This window comes from Pongo pygmaeus, chromosome 17 (genome assembly GCF_028885625.2).
Source record: "Pongo pygmaeus isolate AG05252 chromosome 17, NHGRI_mPonPyg2-v2.0_pri, whole genome shotgun sequence".
NCBI lineage: Eukaryota > Metazoa > Chordata > Mammalia > Primates > Hominidae > Pongo > Pongo pygmaeus.
The window spans coordinates 94,544,610-94,564,480 of record NC_072390.2 but is presented as its reverse complement, the minus strand read 5'-3'; the positions used below and the strand labels follow the sequence as shown (position 1 = coordinate 94,564,480).

Genomic DNA, 19,871 nt, shown 5'->3' with positions numbered 1-19,871 from the left:
ATGGCCTCTCACTTCTAGTCCATCAATCTATGTGTCTGTCCTTATGCCCGCACCACATACCACATTGTCTTGATTACTGTAGCTTTGTATTAGGTTTTGAAACCAGGAGCTGCTGCCAGGTGTAATGGCTCACGCCTGTAATCCTGGCATTTTAGGTGCTGAGGCACGAGGATCACTTAAGCCCAGGAGATCAAGGTTTCAGTGACCCACAATTGCGCCACTGCACTCCAGCCTGGGTGACAGAGCAAGACCCTATTTCAAAAACAAAACAAAACAAACCCCCAACCTCACATCTTTCACCCACCCCCCACTCTGCAGCCCACATTCCTCAGATGCATATGTCTTTTTTCTTTTTTTTAAAGAAGAAATCATGAGTTGCAAGTCCTCTAACTTTGTTTTTCAAGATTGTTGTAGCCATGCTGAATCCCTAGTATCTCCATGTGAATTTCAGAATCAGCTTGCCAATTTATGCAAAGGTAGCTGGGATTTTAGTAGGTATTACACAGCACCTATAGATCAAAGAAGCTAGAATTGTTGCCATCTTAACACAATGAAATATTTTTTGATGCACTGTAAACACAATTGTTTTCTTAATTCTATCTCTGGATAGTTCATTGTTAGCAAACAGAAATACAATTTCATTCTTGTGTGCTGATCTTGCATCCTACAATCTTACCAAACCCCTTTAATTAATAGAGGGCTGGGTGACTCCTGAGGATTTCCTACGGACATGGCCATGTCACACATACAGAGAGAGTTTTGCTCTCCTTTACAACGTGGATGCCACCTTCTTGCTCTTGCCTAACTGCATTGGCTGGAACCCTGAATGCTCGCAGCAGCATTAGTCGTAGTAGGCAAAAAGTAGAAACAACCCATGTCCATCACCTTATGAATGGATAAATAAAGTGTGGTGTGTCCACATGATGGAATATTATTTGGCAATAAACAGAAATGAGGCACTGATATACGCTACAATGCGAATGAACCAGTAAAAGAGCATATGCCGGTGAAGGAGGCCGGCAGGGACTGCATAGGTCTGACTCATTTACGTGGAACGCCCAGGACAGGCAAGTCCTCAGAGATAGAAAGTAACCAGGGGCTGCCTGGGGTACGGGCGATGAGAGGGAAGGATGGGGAGTGCCAAGGTTGCTTTTTGGGGTGATGAGAATGTTTTAAAGTTAGATTGTGGTGAGAGTTGAGTAAGAGAGTGATGTATCCTGACAGTTGAACATTTGAATTAAACAAATGCATCGTATCTTCTAAAATGTTTCCGTTGCTAATCAATCATGTTATCAGTAGCTTAAAACTGATATATTCAAATAAATGACTAACACTTCTCATCAATGAACGATGAAGTTTTTGGGTTTGTTATTCTGTCCATGTGAATAAATGTAATCACACCTTGTTGGGTTAAAAAAACTGCAATACTTATGCAGACATTCCTTCAGGGGAGTGGCACATGTACTTTCTTCACATATGAAGATGAAGCCCAAAAATATTTTTTAAATCTCGATGATTTTTTAATTTCATAACTTGCTAATTTCAGACTTTCCTTCACCTCTTATGCAGTAGTAGATAACATAGAGTCTGTAATACAAAATTATTTTTCAAATCTTACCTCAAATGCTCTCCATGATTTCAAACACTGATGATTTCTACAACTTTTGTCATTTTAATACGACAGAAATTAATATGCCCCCGAATTGGAAGCTTTGAAAAAGGGAGGAATGAGTGACCCAGAGAGTAAGGGTGCCGCCACGCCAAAGAGAATCACGGCTTGGCTATGGTATGTAGCTATACAGACAGAAAATGTCTTTTGACAAAAGGTTTCTGATTTCTTCAAAAAAAAAAAAAAAAAAAAAAAGCTGCAGCTCTTTAATGAAAAAGAGTTTTTTTGGGACTATAATGAACAAAGCAGGCAAAGAGGAAATTAATTTCTAGGGAAAAAGTCCTGCAGGCATCATTCTCAGAGTGGCAACAGATGTGATCCACGACTGAGCCGAAGAGACAGTGTCTGAGACACAGCTGCAGAGGTTTTAGACCAGATATTCCTGAATTGTGAATTGGCCTCACCCCTAAACTCTACCACACCACCATATAAGAGGGAGCCAGTGATTTTTATAAACAAAGGTAACACTGAGATATGCCACGCACCCAGAGCAATAAACTTTCTTGTGAAGATTCTAGTTAAACAAAGTAAGACACATATATAATAACGGATGTATCAAAACACAAACTTACTTAGACCTTACAAGAAATGGAAACAAAACTTAAGTGATAAGGCTAATTTGCCAATCTTTAAAGTATGCTTTGCATTTTGAAAATATTTGATACTTTTTAAAAGTGAAGCCAAATATATTCAAAGTCAATGACACTGTTTAAAGTGAAGTCAAATATTATATTCAAAGTCAAATACAGTCTCTGCAAATCAGGCTTTCTCTAAACTATGATTCTCAGTACTGTATGCATCAGTTAAGTATCTGTATGTGTTAATATCTCAACTGGCCCACGCACCCCCAAAATGTTAATTACAGCACTCATATCCAAGGACACACATTAGTAAAAACAGTACCAGTAAGGCTACTCATGTTTGCTGTAACTGAATACCCGGTTATTAGCATCATGCATAAGAGACTTGGTTTAAAAAACATTTCGAAGTCTTACCTGTGAGATTTGCTTGCCTCGTATGCACTCACTAGCACACACGTCATGCTTGCCTGCCCTTACAAACTGGGAAAACAGCTTTCCCCTTCATGATGATGCCGTCTTGTGAAACTTATATGTGATTCAATTCTGAACAACATGGCATTTTGGGTAATGGATGCTATAATTAAAATGTGAGTCCTAAAAAACCTGTTGTTTTAGTGTGTGTTTTTAGTAACGGCTTTGTTCTACATGAAGATAAAACCTCCCTAACAAAGGAATTAATGTATTGCTTTAATAGGCTGCACCCTGAGTTAAGTTTTAAAATTTATGAGTTCTCTGCAGCATTGTTCTTTAAACAATGGCACTGTCAAATGCAACCAGTGAGAAGATTAAAGTTCTCCCAGCAGATTAAGTACAAATTATCTGTCCTCCTGTTTCAGCATCATTTGTTCATTTATCAGCCGGCGTCGAGTATTTCTGGTCAGTGTCAATATGCTCTGCATCCTTGCAGTTCACAGATGTCTACGCTTGTCGAATGAACTGCTTTATGTTTCACGCACTGGTGGCCGCAGATGTGTCACTATAGCAACATCATTAATTTCAGATCTTACCGGAAATGTGCACTCCAATCAAACCTAATTATACCACATTGCTTTCTTGTCCACAAGAAGGAAACTATAATGCAATTATTGGGATACTTCATTTTCTATTCTGCCATGGCAAATGAGAGAACCACTGTGATGGACGCTTCTTATCCAAAAGCTTATTGATGAAGCACAGACCCCATTTACAATCATGCAAAGGACCACCTTCCAATTATGTTAGTAACATAAGGCTCCTGAGACAGCAGTTCACTCTCCATCACTTCAGCTGAAACTCAAGGCACTTGGAAGATATCTGCAAACTGCCTTATGCCTCAACATGCCTCCTCTGATACCGAGAACCGGGACACTTTATAATATCAAACAACCATCCATAGTTACAGAACCTCTGCTGTGACTGAGGCCCCCGAGGTGATTGCAAAAGCCTGACTTCTGATTTACACACTGAAGGGCAGAGCAAAAGAGCAGAATTATTTATATGACTAAAATACGGAATACAACATAGAAAGATCTTAATTATTTAAGTTCCTGGAATAAAACAACCGATTAGCAGTAAATACATGCACTGGTTTCACCAGGGTACTAGAGGCCTCACAAAGGCAAGGGGGCATAACCAGCTGTTTTCAGAGTTGAGAGTGATTTCTATTTCTCTGTTGGCCTGGGTGCCCCTGTTATCTAGAGCTGTGTAACAAACTATCACAACATTTTAGTGACAGACAACACATTTCTTTTGCTCAGAAGGGTTAAAGGATTTGCCTAACATCACACATAGCTGGGGGGCACCAAGACTCAATCCCAGATTTGATTCCAAAGCCCTTTCCAATTGAGGATATGAAGTACATAGGAAACTAGATAGGAAACTACATAGGAAACTAGATAGGAAACTACAGGCACAACTCAGAGACAGTGGAAGGGCTTGGTTCCAGACCTGGGCAATAAAGTGACTATCACAACAAAGTGAGCCACATGACTTTTTGCGTTTCCCAGTTCATAGAAAAGTGATGTTTACACTATAGTAAATCTATTACATGTGCAATTAGTAGTATGTCTAAAAAACAATATACCTACCATAATTTAAAAATATTTTAAAAACGTGCTAACAATCATCTGAGCCTTCAGCAACTTTTAATCTTTTTGCTGGTAGAGGGTCTTGTCTTAATGTTGATGGCTGCTGACTGATCAGGGTGGTGGTTGCTGAAGTTTGGACTGGCTGTGGCAATTCCTTAAATAAGACAACAATGAAGTTTGCCACATGAACTGACTCTTCCTTTCACAAAAGATTTCTCCATAGCATGCCATGTTGTTGGATAGCATTTTACTCACAGAACTTCACTTGAAACTGAAGTCGATGCTCTCAGACCCTGCCACTGCTTTATCAACTTAGCTTATGGAATCTTCTAAATCCTTGGTTGTCACTTTAACAACATTCACAGCATCTTCTCCAGGAGTGGATTCCATTTCAAGAAATTACTTTCTTTGCTCATTTGTAAGAAGCACCTCCTCATCTGTTTGAGTTTCATCCTGAGGTTGCCACAATTCAGTCATCTTCAGGCTCCACTCCTAATTCTCACGCTATTTTCACCACATCTGCAGCTCTTTCCTCCGCCGAGGTCTTGAAACCTTCAAACGGTCATCCCTGAGGGTTGGAATCAACTTCTTCCAAACCTGTATGAATGTTGACCTCCTCCCAGGAACCACGTATGTTCTTAATGGCAACTGGAATCATGAATCCTTTCCAGAAAGTTTTCAATTTGATTTGGCCACATCCATCAGTAGATCCATTAGTAGAGACAGGGTTTCACCATGTTGGTCAGGCTGGTCTCAGACTCCTGACCTCCAGTGATCCACCTGCCTCAGCCTCCCAAAGTGCTGGGATTACTGGTACGAGCCACTGCGCCCAGCCCCAGAAGATTTTTTTAAAAACTACTCTAATGGTTTTAGGATTGCTAAAACTGTTTCTTCTGAGTCATTTTTAACAGCTTACACTTTTCTTCTGAGAATTTTTCTATTACTCAGCTTTTTAGATTTACTGGTTATAAAACATTGTCATTCTCTTAAAATTTCTTTTAAATATCAGATACATCTGTATCTATGTTTCTCTTCTCTTTTGTAATATGTGTTCATGCTTTGTCTTACTTTTTTTTTTTTGAAATGGAGTTTCACTCCTGTTGCCCAGGCTGGCATGCAATGGTGCGATCTCGCCTCACCAGGATCTCCGCCTCCTAGGTTCAAGTGATTCTCCTGCCTCAGCCTCCTGAGTAGCTAAGACTACAGGCATGCACCACCATGCCCGGATAATTTTTGTATTTTTAGTAGAGAAAGGGTTTCTCCATGTTGGTCAGGCTGGTCTCGAACTCCTGACCTCAGGTGATCCACCTGCCTCAGCCTCCCAAAGTGCTGGGATTATGGGTGTGAGTCACTGCGCCCGGCCCACCTTTTCTTACTTTTTAAAGATCAGAATTTTGAAAGTGTGTTTATTTTGTTGTCTTTTCAAAAGTCTGACAGGACGTATTAATCCTTGATGGTTTTATCAAGTCACTGCTTTCTGTTGTTATTTTCTTTCCTTGAATTTATTTTACTATTCTTAAGTTGTCCATTTAGATAATTTTTAGGCTTTCTTGTTTTTCTATTTAAAAAAATGAAGGAAAGTTCCTATAAAACCTTGATTTTGTACATTCATGGGCTTTGATATAAAGTGATTATATTATTATTTAGTTCTAGGCATTTTTAATCTGTATTATTTTTGGATCTATGCTATTTAAAAGCATATACTTCAATTTCTAAAAATGCAGAGATTTAAAAACTTATTTCTTTGTTATTAACTTCTAACTCATCTCTTTTTTATTGTGATCAGAAATATCCACTCTTTAAAATTTATTGAAATTTGACTCATGGCCTAGTATGTATCAAATTTTTGTAACTTTCTCATACATGTCCGATAAGCACGTGTTTCTAGTTGTTAGATAAATAACTCTATATATGTCCATAAGATCTAAACTGACAATTATGCTATTCAAATCTTCTGAACTGCCTGCTTGGCTAATCAATAAACAAAAGAGATCTAAACATTTCTTCCTGTGGTTGACAGAAAATAATCAATTTCTCCCTGTATCAATTCTTGCTTTATGTATTGAAGCTATTTTATTAAGTACACAAACATTTTGAATTGAACCTTTTATGTAGTGACCCTCTTTCTTAAATAACTTTTTTCATTTTAAGGTTTATTTTGCTTAATATTAATCAAGGTAGATATACCAGTTTCCTTCTGATTCATACTGGTCTACATGCTTTTTTTAATGTTTCCTTTATTAACAGCTTGATCCTTTATTTTCCTCTAAATATTAAATGGTTTAATCTTTTATGGCTTTTATCTTTACATAAATAAACCTTATTAAATTTTTTGTTTCTTAGTTCTTGAACATTCTATTTTGAAATCCATCCATGTTTCTGTCAATATCCATACTCCATTGTCACTACTATTTAGTATTCAACTGTAAGAACATTCCACGATTTATTGGTCCATTCTATTTTTGATAAACTTTTTTATGTTACATCTAGACAGTTGCTTGCTTTTGTTAACCATTAGAATGCTATGAATACTCTTATGCATGTCTTCTGGTGTAGATGTGCAAACATTTCTTTAGGGAACAGAAGCAGGAGCAAAACGGCTGGAGAGTAGAACACATGCATATTCAATGTGACTGACGATAGAACACGTGCATATTCAACTTGACTGATGATGCCAAAATGTGTTTTACCAAGTGATGCGCTAACTTAAGTTCCCACCAAGAGTGAACAGGAGTTTCTGATTCCTCCTAGGCTTGCAAACACATCAGATCTTTCAATGTGAGAAGAAATGATATCTTTATTATGCTAAGGTATTCTATTCATGAAGATAGTATGCCTACGTATTTCGGTCTTAAGGGCTTTCAAATTTTAAAAACTTACATCCATTTAAGTCTTACGTATTTTTGTCTACATTTATTTTTAATGATTTTATACTTTTTGTTGTTATTCTAACTGGTGTTTTGGCATTAAATGTCCTAATGGTTGCTGGTGTAGAGAATTGCCGCTGAATTTGGATATTAAGCTCATACATATGAATAAATTCTCTTAAAATTCTGAACATTTTCTTGAAGTTTCTTTTGCTTTTTCTATGAATTTGTTTTCTTTGGGAACAGTATGGTTGTTCATATTTTGCTACTTTGATTTCATGCTGGTGATTCTTCATTTCTGATTATATTTATCAATAAAGACTAAGTTGTTTGTAAAGTAAGCTGGGGTGGGTTTCTTCTGAAGTTCCATAAACCTGTTCCTCCAAAGGGCTGGTTTCCAAATCAAGGGCTGTCTGTGAACTCTGCGTAAGGGGCAGGGCACATGAACCAGTGAGTGCTTCTCCCCAAAAGCCTCTCCACGTTGGGAAAGCAGCCATCACAGGTGGCGCATGAGCAAATCCTGCTCTCACAGGCGCTGCTCACGGTGGCCTGATGGCTTCCCGTGCTGCCCCACACATCTGTCGGCTCCAGGTCTGGGGCTCGTCCACCCCTCGGTTCTGCGGGACGTTTCTCCCATCCATGTGGGGTCTCCTCAGCAGCCACTAGCAACTTCAGTCTGCTTTGCTCTGCTCTCACCTGCAAACTGATTCCAACTGTTTTCCAGAAATAACTCAATTTCTGGATCCTCTAATATTTTTACTCCTGCTTGTTTTCTGTGCATTATCATGGATTTATTTATTCTTTAAACATTTTTCTGTAGATTTCATGAGGTTGGGAAGGGAAAATCCTAACACTCTTTCTCAGTCTACCTTTTTGAACCAGAAGCCCCTCAAATTGCTCTCCGAGTCACTGGGATTCATAAACATTGCTCTCTTGGCCAAGTTCCTCAACCTCTCACAAGACAAAGTCTAATGGAACTCAAACACAAATCCAACAACTGAACTTTCAATTACACTAAACTTACAAATTCATCATGAGAGCTGACACAAAGAATACTGAATTTCTACTTCTGAGATAATAGTATGACTTCCAAAACAGAGACTCCTCAACTTATGATGGGGTTGTGTCCCAAGAGACCCATCCTCAGTAGAAAATGCATTTAATGCATCTCACCTTCCGAATACCATGGCCTAGACCTGTCTACCTTAACTGTGTCAGAACCCTTACATTACCTGACAGTTGGGCAAAATCGGCTAACACAAAGAATATCTCATGTAATTTCTTGAATACCGTATTGAAAGTGAAAAAAGAATTGCTGCACGGATAGTGGAAGTACAGTCCCGAGTGAAGCTACTGCACCACCATCGAGTTCGGGTGAAGCTACCGCACCACTCGATCAAAGTCGCATCAGGTCGAGCGACTGTGAAGCTGGGGACCGTCTGTGTGCCCTTTCCATTAATTCCTCAGGTTCCTGCCTCTGTGTCTTCTATGCACGCAGCCGCTGTGAATGGAGCTTTATTATTCGGTCTATTCTCCACTATGTATTAGAGACCTATTTTGTTATTTTAATCTGTAACCTGCCACTTTTGCTATATCTGCAAATATTTGTTTCTTCCTTTAGTCTTATTTCTATTTGTCTTGCTGCAATGGCTAGAGCTTCCATTATGAATTTTAAATAACAGTCTTGTTTGCAGATTTCTCTGTTCTCTTGCTGACTATAGTGAGGATTTTTCTACTATTTAATAGTTTATGTTGAATTTTGTTTGCAACATATTTTGTTTATCACGCTATATAAGTATTCTTTTATTTTTAGTTCACTACGAATTACTTGCAATTTAAATTATAAATCAATAAACCAAGGAGGAATTTTAGCCCTCAAATGTGGCTTTCCTTATAGTACCAGATTCCAATTGTTTGTCTTTAATCTGTTACGGATTGGTAAGAGTTCTTTGATGAAAAAAAGAAGAAAATTAAATAAGGACAAACAGAATTTTGGTCCCAGAGCTTTAGAGTGGGATAAATAGTCTGTAGTAAAGCTTTTTAGGAGAATGTGAGTATTAAATACCAAATTAACATATCTGTTATTTTCTTCTAATAGCTCACAAGCATCATTCTATAACAAACAAACATGGAATTCTTGCTCTTAATAAGCCACTAGGGAGGTGTTATAAAGGTAGTTTAAAAAAAAAACTGTAAGACTGTAGAAAATTAAAAACACAAATATGTCACTTAAAGCTCTAAGAACTTAACATTTTGATAATTCTTATGATACTGTGTATACTAGAAGATGATTAAGCTGTGTGACAGTTTCAAGAGTAGAGGCTGAAAAATTCTAAATATGGATTCAATGATCTGTTCCAATACATAGACATATATACATACACATAAACATATATCTACATGCTATGCTATGCTATTTCTTATTAAATGTCATTTCGTCCATTCAAAGGTGAACACAGACCATGAACAGTACCTGTTTTGTCTGTCAATAAATACACCAGGCGCCCAAGTTCCTCTGGGATAGTGCTGGTCCGAACGACCGTGCCAGGGATGTTCTCATCTTTCATCATCATCCATCCATACACCGCTTTGCCCATGTCCAAGTTCACACGCAAACTGCCAAATAAAACCCATTGCAGTGGTTAGTGTGATCCAGACCCATGTCCAAGTTCACACCCAAACTGCCAGATAAAACCCACTGTAGTGGTTAGTGTGATCCAGACCCATGTCCAAGTTCACACCCAAACTGCCAGATAAAACCCACTGCAGTGGTTAGTGTGATCCAGACCCAGGCCATACATTCAGGCTCATGGTTGCATATACATGTATTTTTTAATATGCATTATCTTTCATTTTATATGGAAATACATAATATTGGATTTTAGACTTTAAAATAAATGTATTTACTGACATTTAAGTCAACAAACATGTTTACACCCAAGATAATATTTGTAGGTGACAGAAAAATAGGTAACTCCTATTCTGTCCTTAAAGACAGTCTGTAACACCAGATGCGACAGAAAAACAGACTGTTCCGAGTGTGCCCGCATACGCCCGCAAGGGACAACTACCAAAGGCTTACAGGAGAGGGCACACACAAGGAGCAGGTGGGGTCTTCCTGCAAATCAACATGGGAAATGGGCCTTAGGGTTTATCCACTTGTTTTACCATGACCAATGGGATATTTCCCGTGTTTCAGGAGCTAAACTGGAAAACAGAACAAATGGGATATGATATGACAAATAAAATGGTATCTGCTAACTATGCAATGGACTTTTTAGCTATTTTTAAAATTTCATAATTTAAGTCTGTGTAGTAAGACTGCAATTAAAGCACATATGATGAGTCATCTGATTGGGGACAATTCTGCAGAGCCTTGCCTGGAGGCAGTGGAGTGGAGCAGAAGGCTGGAACCCTGTAGGCCTGGAAACCTACAACAGAGCGGCCATGTCAGAACATGCGCTCACATCACATCACTTTAGGGGGCAGGCTCTGCTTGTGTGGCTGCTGGCAGCGCAGTTCTTCCTATACAGCAACTCAAAAATGTTCACATGTGTCTAATTTAATCCTGTCAAGAAAGCAGACAGGATGTACTTATACCACAGAGTGAAATTGCTGATATTCAAACAATTTTGACCCAGCAAAATGGCAAGTCACATAGCTCAACTATTAATAAGTACACACTCGAAAAACAGTCTTGAGGAATCACAGTCAATGAAGGAAGTCTGTATGTAAGTTAAAGAACAACATTAAATAATCATACTTTGACTTATCTGTCCATAGAGTTCATATCTTAAAAATTCTATGTACTAGTTAGAAAGTAAGCCTTTGACAATTACACAGCTTTTTAAACCAGCACCTCACCATCTTTCGCTATTTAAAATACAAACTAATCAAAGACACAAGCACTAAGCGAAGATGACTCAAAGCTCCCCTGCAAGATGACACTCAAGGCTGGACACAGCACCCACTTGGCCTCCTGGTGCAGGACGGCTGCAGCTCCCTGGCGAGGAGGGCTGGCTGGCCATGCTGATGCCTACAAGTTACCCACATGTATGCCTCCAGTGCCTCCTAACAAATGGGCTAGAGATGAAACCTTTATCAGCTGTGCTGAAGACTATGTGAACTGCTGCCTGCCAAATGTTCAGAGGAGTGTTTGACAGGCAGGAAAGGCTCAGGAAAAGCTAAGGATATTCCCGCAAATGGTTACTAAATAGCAGGGCTGTTCCACATGAGTTTAGGGTGAGTGGGAGGTTTGAAGAAGGAAAAGAAAACACATTTACATTAACTCTTCTTTGATTTGGGCTTTGGAGAAAGATTCTCTGTGAATCAGAAAAAGAAAGTGGAAGTCATGGGCCACTTAGCTAAAATGTTAGCAATACTCAAGAGGGAAGGAGGCAGGCAAGGGGCAAGGTGGCCAAGAAATGACTGCCTTCCTGTACAGAAGAGGAGAAAAGGGCTTGAAAGGGGGATTTGACTTCCTATTAAGCTTTTCATGGCTCTGATTCTTTGGCTTGGATATCTGCACTTTGGAAAACATGGCTTTCTATCTGTGTGCTGTGTTCTTTCAGATTTGCGTCATACTGTTTTGAAGAGTGTCAGCCTGCCTCAGCTACTATAATGCAAATGGGTTTCTGCTGTTAGCTGGGAATTTCTGAAGAGCTTGCAGTTGGCCACTGGGCTCAGGATGGTGGAAGCCAAAGGACCAGGATGGCTCTTCTGGGCGCTGCTCCTCAATCATGAGGGGCCTATGGCTCATGAAACCATTTCCGTGGTTATAGACTTACGCGGAGCTGTTGTATCATGGAATATTAAGTTATTTCATGGAATATAATAATTACCACTGAAATATGGTTAGTTGAATACAAGTGCTCTTGGAAGATTGTATAAAGCAGTAGCTACTCATGAAAAGGTGAGAGATCATCTTCAGGATGAAAAAAATAAGTAGAGCCACTGCAGGACTCAAGTTTACAGCTTACGAGCGAAAGATCACTGACTAAACTATACCTGACTTCAATTAAGACAATAATACCACATAGGGAGTATGTAATACCACACAGAGCACGTATAATACCACACGGGTTGCATATAATACCACACAGGACGCATCTAATACCACATAGGGAGTACGTAATACCACACAGGACGCATCTAATACCACATAGGGAGTATGTAATACCACATAGGATGCATCTAATCCACATAGGGCACATCTGCTACCACATGGGGTATTTAATACCACATAAGGAGTATATAACAACACATAGGGAGCATTTAATACTACATACAGAGTAGACAGCTTATATGCATGTGATTCACATGTACTTTGATTGTTAATACAGCAATTTCCTCTTTAATGTTAAAAATCTCCACGATGCTCAGATTTCAAACACTAAGCTGGGAGAGTATAACTATCACTGCTGCATTATGTGTAATTTTTAGTAATGTTCTAATTTTATAGAATTTTAAAACCTGGATCTCTACTGGGCTGTAAAGTACTATACTGTAACATGATGTCACCCCCTCAATATATATTAAACCTGGTATTTTGAGAAGAATTATAGAAATAGATTATAAAGTAATAAATACCAGCTATATTTTAAGTTCATTTTATTGCTAATTTAGCAACTGTGAAATTGTTACCAAGAGACCTGTTTCAGATAAGTGGAGAAAGGTACCTGTCATTTCAGTTACCTGAGACAAAAGGCAGTCATGGCTTTCATGAAATATGAAAAATGAAATAAATTATCTTAAACAAATACTGTGTTCAGCAATGTTAGGAGTAGGAAGATACATGAATCTGTTTTATGCTACAGGAAGAAAGCATTCGTAAATATCGGAATGTCAGATCTCTTAATGATAGCTCCCTGCTGTCCGAATAGTTCCTTCTGCTCCACAGCTACAAAAGTGTCTGAGGAGGTAACTTGGAATCTGAACAAATTTGAAGTGCGTTTTCCTAAAATATACCATGCAATCTTATTTAGGCACCACGATGTTTGCTACATTTAAGCTCTAATTTGTTATAATTAAACCTGCAGCATTTATCACTACCAAGTAAACCCACTCCCACAACTTGTCTGAGAATCGCGCGAGATTCTCCTCAGGGAATGAATCTACCTGAAATAATTCACACGTGTTCCTCTGTCAGACTTATTTTTTGGATTCTAATCTGAGCAAAACAAAACAGAAGTCATTTAATCAGAATTTTTATCAAAAAAATTAAAATCTTTTCCTATAAATCATAAAGCTGAAAGGACATAGAGGCCATTTGATCTGAATTTTTCCCAACATTTGTCACTCTGTGAAATCTTTAAATTTTTCATGACACATCCGGGAGGCAGGGGCTGGCACCCAAACATTCTCCCTGGGTGAATCCCACCAGTGTGATCCATGCTGGAGACAAGACTCAAAATGTCTAGGCCTAGTTTAGACCTCTCTCTGGGCTTCAGATTGACACGTGTTCTATTTCCTATGAGATATCTTAGATTCATCACAAACACCCTGAAATGAATAGATACACAATGGGTGTTAACATTCCTACTTCCTCTCCTTATGGGCCAAACAAAATAAAACACGCACATGTACTCTTCCTCAGCGTGGAAAGTTTCTCCATCATAACAACTGGCACGGCCACCTGCCACTGCAGCCAGACACCAGGAGTAATCCATTTCCCTTTTCCTTCCAGTGCCTGCATCCAGATAATTAAGAACTCCTGCCAGTTCAACCTCCTAAGTTCCACAGCCACTGGCCTTCCATGCTTCGTAGGGAGGAGGCATAGGTAACTGTGTTTTACCTGTATTGATTCCTAATTTTCAAACCCTCTTAGACCAATGACAGACTTGATCTTTCTGAGCCTCAGGAATAGCATCTGTAGAGTGCCATGGTCATTGTGTGGATTAGGAATGATGCATAACAGAAGGTGACTGAGAGTTACAGTGGAGCAGGTAATCAATGACAGGAAATGATCACTGAACTGACGAGTTAGAGGGTTTATGGCAAATGAAGAGCCTGAGCTACAGCGGAGAGGGCTCAGGGAGAGGAGCGTATCTGTGCAGGATTCAGTGGTGGGAGCTCAGGGAGAGGAGCGTATCCGTGCAGGATTCAGTGGAGAGAGCTCAGGGACAGGAGCGTATCCGTGCAGGATTCAGTGGCGGGAGCTCAGGGACAGGAGCGTATCCGTGCAGGATTCGGTGGCGAGAGCTCAGGGACAGGAGCGTATCCATGCAGGATTCAGTGGAGAGAGCTCAGGGAGAGGAGCGTATCCGTGCAGGATTCGGTGGCGGGAGCTCAGGGACAGGAGTGTATCCATGCAGGATTCAGTGGAGAGAGCTCAGGGATAGGAGCGTATCCGTGCAGGATTCAGTGGCGGGAGCTCAGGGAGAGGAGCGTATCTGTGCAGGATTCAGGGAAGGCTCTGGAGTGCAGATGTGCACCAGGCACATCATACATACATGCATACGGTGCATCAGGCATGCACAGACACACAGCTTACACATGCTGTGTCGCTGGAACAAAGGCAGAGATATACCCTAAACATGGAAGCATGCTATTTGATCTGCATCCATTGCACAAGATGTAAGGACAAACAAATGTAGTCTTGGGTCCTAAGACACAGAAAATACAGCAGAGTGAACAGGCAACCTACAGAATGGGAGAAAATTTTTGCAATCTACTCATCTGACAAAGGGCTAATATCCAGAATCTACAATGAACTCAAACAAATTTACAAGAAAAAAACAACCCCATCAACAAGTGGGCAAAGGATATGTACAGACACTTCTCAAAAGAAGACATTTATGCAGCCAACAGACACATAAAAAAATGCTCATCATCACTGGTCATCAGTGAAATGCAAATCAAAACCACAATGAGATACCATCTCTCACCAGTTAGAATGGCAATCATTAAAAAGTCAGGAAACAACAGGTGCTGGAGAGGATGTGGAGAAACAGGAACACTTTTACACTGTTGGTGGGACTGTAAACTAGTTCAACCATTGTGGAAGTAAGTGTGGTGATTCCTCAGGGATCTAGAACTAGAAATACCATTTGACCCAACCATACCATTACTGGGTATATACCCAAAGGATTATAAATCATGCTGCTATAAAGACACATGCACACGTATGTTTACTGTGGCACTATTCACAATAGCAAAGAATTGGAACCAACCCAAATGTCCATCAGTGATAGACTGGATTAAGAAAATGTGGCACATATACACCATGGAATACTATGCAGCCATAAAAAAAGATGAGTTCATGTCCTTTGTAGGGACATGGATGAAGCTGGAAACCATCATTCTCAGCAAACTATCACAAGGACAAAAAACCAAACACCGCCATGTTCTTACTCATAGGTGGGAATTGAACAATGAGAACACATGGACACAGGAAGGGGAATATCACACACCGGGGCCTGTTGTGGGGTGGGGGGCTGGGGGAGGGACAACATTAGGAGATATACCTAATGTAAATGACGAGTGAATGGGTGCAGCACACCAACATGACACATGTATACATATGTAACAAAACTGCACGTTGTGCACATGTACCCTAAAACTTAAAGTATAATAATAAAAAAGAAAATACAGCAAAGTATTACAGAAAGTCATTTAAACTGATGTAAGCAAAATTCTAAATCCCATTATAATGTTTCTGAGTGGGTGTAGGAGGATTGGAGATTTGCAATAAAGTGGTGTTTTAGGAAGAGTAAGCTGAGTACCAGCTTTGAAGATGAGCTGAATCAAAGAAAGACCAGAGGCAAGTGGCAAGCAAAAGACATTCCCTGCTGCACATGCAGCTCACAGGGGCCGGTCTTCAGTGCAGCCAACTCCCGGCCTTCTGCTTAGACTGACAGTGGCCCCCAGGACCAGGTGCTGTGGCAACTGGGAAACAGAGTGCTTCAGGGCTTCCCTCACACTCAGGACTCTTCCGACTTTCATATGGGAAGTCACTGTGAAATACACAGAGGGGCCTGTGCCTGAACTCTGGGGACAAATGGGGTTTATTCCCCAGGAAAGCCCAAGAACACTGTTTGAAAAGTACTCTGGTTGGTTGAGAATGAATCAAAATTGGAAACTCAGGAATGGGGAAAGGTGAGCACCGAGATTAATGACTCCATGTTGTTAAGCAAACATGGGTACCAACCTGAAAGGATAGCCATCATTGCTTGTTGAAAATAAGGTTTCCATATTAAAAGGAAATAACTATAAAATTAGGGTTTGCAGATACAGATTAAATGATCAAATACTAGGAAGTACAAAGGAGAAAAAAAGAATAAATGAAGATTAAACTCCTCATTATATTTAAGGGGAGTCACACGTTATTGTTTGGTTCTTGACTTTGATATTTGAAATCAAGGTTTAAATATGTATTTGATAAAGTCAAGCAGTGGCAAATTTTAAGAGACTTTTGCAATTTTCAAATAATTTAAAAATTTTAAAGTAAAATACATTCTGTATAGCAGTACAAATATATACACAGTACACACACACACACACACACACACACACACACACAGTTGCCACACAGAATACACGAATGTGTGCATATAAATATAAATGAATGCACAAGAATGCAGGAGCAAGGCTGAACACCTATGCCAGGATTATGAAAGGAAGAAATATTCCTATTAAAGGCTAGCACTTTTAGTTTAAAAATAAATAAAATAAATACCGATTTATGCAATTTAAGAGCTACACCTTAAAACAAAATGTCTCCAAAAGGCTAAGAATAAAGGAATGGCAAAGATAAAAGGCAAATCCCCCAAAACCAAGCAGGCTGTGATTATGTTAAGTACTAATAACAAAGCTAACCAGGCAAAAGGGAGCCGGTTAAAGGCCACAAGGAGGATAAGCAGGAGCTTTTCAAGGTTAGAAAAGCTTAGTTTTCTATCCAACGGTAACACTAACCTCAGTAAAACTATGGAGGCAAGGATGCGCCTCAGGGAAGGGAGGGCCAGCAGGCGCAGGTCAGTGAGTCTGCTTGTGGAGCTGAAGTCAGGTTCACGTTTCCTGAACACATTTCCAGTGACTTGGAATCTTGAATGAAGATGCTCCAAGACAGAGGGTATCTCCAAGTACACAGCAGAAGCAAGTGTGTATGTCTTAGGAAATGAACCTCCATCTTTGTTCCCAAATGATTCCTATAATTAGTTTTCCAAATACGATTACCAAAAACACCTACCGTAACAACAAACACTACCACATAACAGAACAAAACAAGACACCAGAAGCAAGAGCCAGAAGACCAAAATACAACATAAAAAGATTGATAAAGGTATCCGATATTGATACAGATTATAAAACAAACGGATACATAAAAAATTTTTTTAAATGTTTGTGTGGAATAGGCAACTTTAAAAATGAAATAATCAATGTGATAAACCAACCAGAATTTTTAGAACTAAGAAATATCAATAATTAAAATTAAGAAATTCCTTAGTTTAACAGCTGATTACACACAGTCAAAGAATGAGTAACTTGTTGGACAGGTCAGTGAGGATGATACAAAATGAAGCATGCAAGCAAAAAAAGCAGAAAGTGCAGCAGCGAGAGCAGCGGAAACAAAGGCGCGGCAAGGACAGTGACCAAGCCCTGACCTCATGTCCCGTGTGGGGACACAGTGAGGACATCGACCAAGCCGTGACCCCATGTCCCAGAGCAGGACGCGACAGGTGGGGACGGGGCAGCATCTGAAGAGATGATGGCGGACTTTCTAGAATGAATAAAAGAATCTAGAGTCAAGAAGCCCAACAAATCCTAAGTAATGTTTAAAAAGAAACATCGTACCTCAACATATTATGTAGGGTAGAGCGTACAATGCCACCGATGAGGAGAGGATGGAAAAGCGGCTGGAAGAGATGGAAGGACCCAAAGACGTGAAGTCTTAAAAGCAATAATAGAAGACAAAAAAGAAAGGTGACAGCCTAGAATTCTATACCCAATGAAACTATTTTCCAAGAAGGATGGCCAAGCGAGAACTGAGAGTTCAGAACAGACCAGCACCAAAAGCACAAAAAGCGAACACATTTCTGACAGAAGGCAAATTATTCTACTCTAAGATGCAAGAAGACATTACGAACCGAAACGTGGATAAACCAAAATGATAAGAGAATGTATAAACAAAATCAGTGATATTGTTAGGTTTAAGAATAACCAGGGTTTTCTTTGGGGTTTAAGAACAACTAGAATTAAAATAAATGACAAAAATGGTGTAAGTCTAGAAGGGAGCAAATTAAGTTAAATGCTTAAGGGAACTGACTTTTAACTCTGATAAGTTAAGAAGGTTTTTAACTTCTAGGGTAACTACTAAAAGAACAGAAACCACTTACATAACTTCTAAACTGCTGGAGAAAAAAGTTGCATTACAAAAATAATAATAAAATGGCAAGAAAGGAGAAAAATATTGAACAGGTAAGTCATATTAAAAGCACAAAATAAAACAGCAGATTTAAACTAAAAATATAAACAGTATTATAATAATTCCATATGCACTACTCTAGTCAAAAATTATCAAAGTTAGATAAAAATTAAACTAATTACAAGATGGCATGCTAATACAAGATGTACGCTAATTACAAGAGACACATAAAAATAAATATACAGAGAAGTTGAAAGTAAAAAGATGGAAAAAGATATGCCAAAGAAATTAAAGACAGCTGGCATTGCTACATTAACACAAAACAAAGTAGAATTTAATGCAAAAAGCTTTAGTAGAGATAAAGAAAGTCACTTTATAATGAGAAACTGCTTAATCCAGTAGGAATATAGATAACAATTTAAATTTGTATGCATCCAATATCAAAGCCACAAAACATAAAATACTAAAAATAAACAGAATTCCAAGGAAAAATAGACAAATTCACAATAATGATGAGAGATTTTGACAAATTTCAGCAACTTTTATGAAAGAGAAAAACCCTAGTGGTAGACAGCAACTGAAAAACAAGATTAAGAATCTTGATCTGATCACACAGATGAGATCCTGTGACCAACAATTGGGAATGCAAGTTGTTTTGAAGCACACACAGAATGTTTACAAAAATGGACTAAATATTGGACCCTAGAACAAGTCTCAACACATTTCATAGATCTGAAGTTAAAAAGGTATGTTTTCTGAGAAAAATACAATCTAACTAAAAATGAACAAAGATGTATTAGAAATTTCTCAACTATGCTTATAAATTAAGATAAGAAATGTTTGTAATAAGCATGGGTCAAAGATGAAATCACGTCGAAATTAAAATATTCTGTACTTAACAATAATAAAAATACTACATATGAAAACTTTTGAAATGCAACCAAAGTAGTACTTATAGAAAAATTTATAGCCTTCAATACATATATTCACAAAGGGGGGAGAAGGTGAAAACTAATCAAGGAGGAAATAGATAAGTAAGAAAACATTAATGAAATAGGAAAATAATACACAGCACAAAGAATACATAAAGACAAGAGTAGGTATTTCCATAAGAAATAAAAGCTGGCAAACCTATTGGAGGAGTGGTCAGGAAAAAAAAGAAAGCAGAAAGGGCAGAAATAACAAGTATGAAGAATTAAAAAGGTTCATATCACAGACCCTATGTATGTCAGGGATAACAGGAAAATATGAACAAACTGTTGTAAATAAAACTGAAAATTTAAATACTTGATTATGAATTGAAAACTATAACTTTGCAAAACTGAC

General features: G+C 38.8%; 1 protein-coding gene across 7 annotated transcripts in view; it reads right to left on the bottom strand.

Annotated features, from left to right (window-relative positions):
- ATP9B (ATPase phospholipid transporting 9B (putative)) overlaps positions 1–19,871 on the bottom strand; it is a 305,466-nt gene that overhangs the window by 89,877 nt on the left and 195,718 nt on the right. For all 7 annotated transcript variants that reach the window (XM_054460401.2, XM_054460402.2, XM_054460403.2 and 4 more), the window contains one exon: positions 9,657–9,799. In XM_054460401.2, the coding sequence (XP_054316376.1) occupies positions 9,657–9,799 (143 nt within the window). The remainder of the gene's footprint in view (positions 1–9,656; positions 9,800–19,871) is intronic.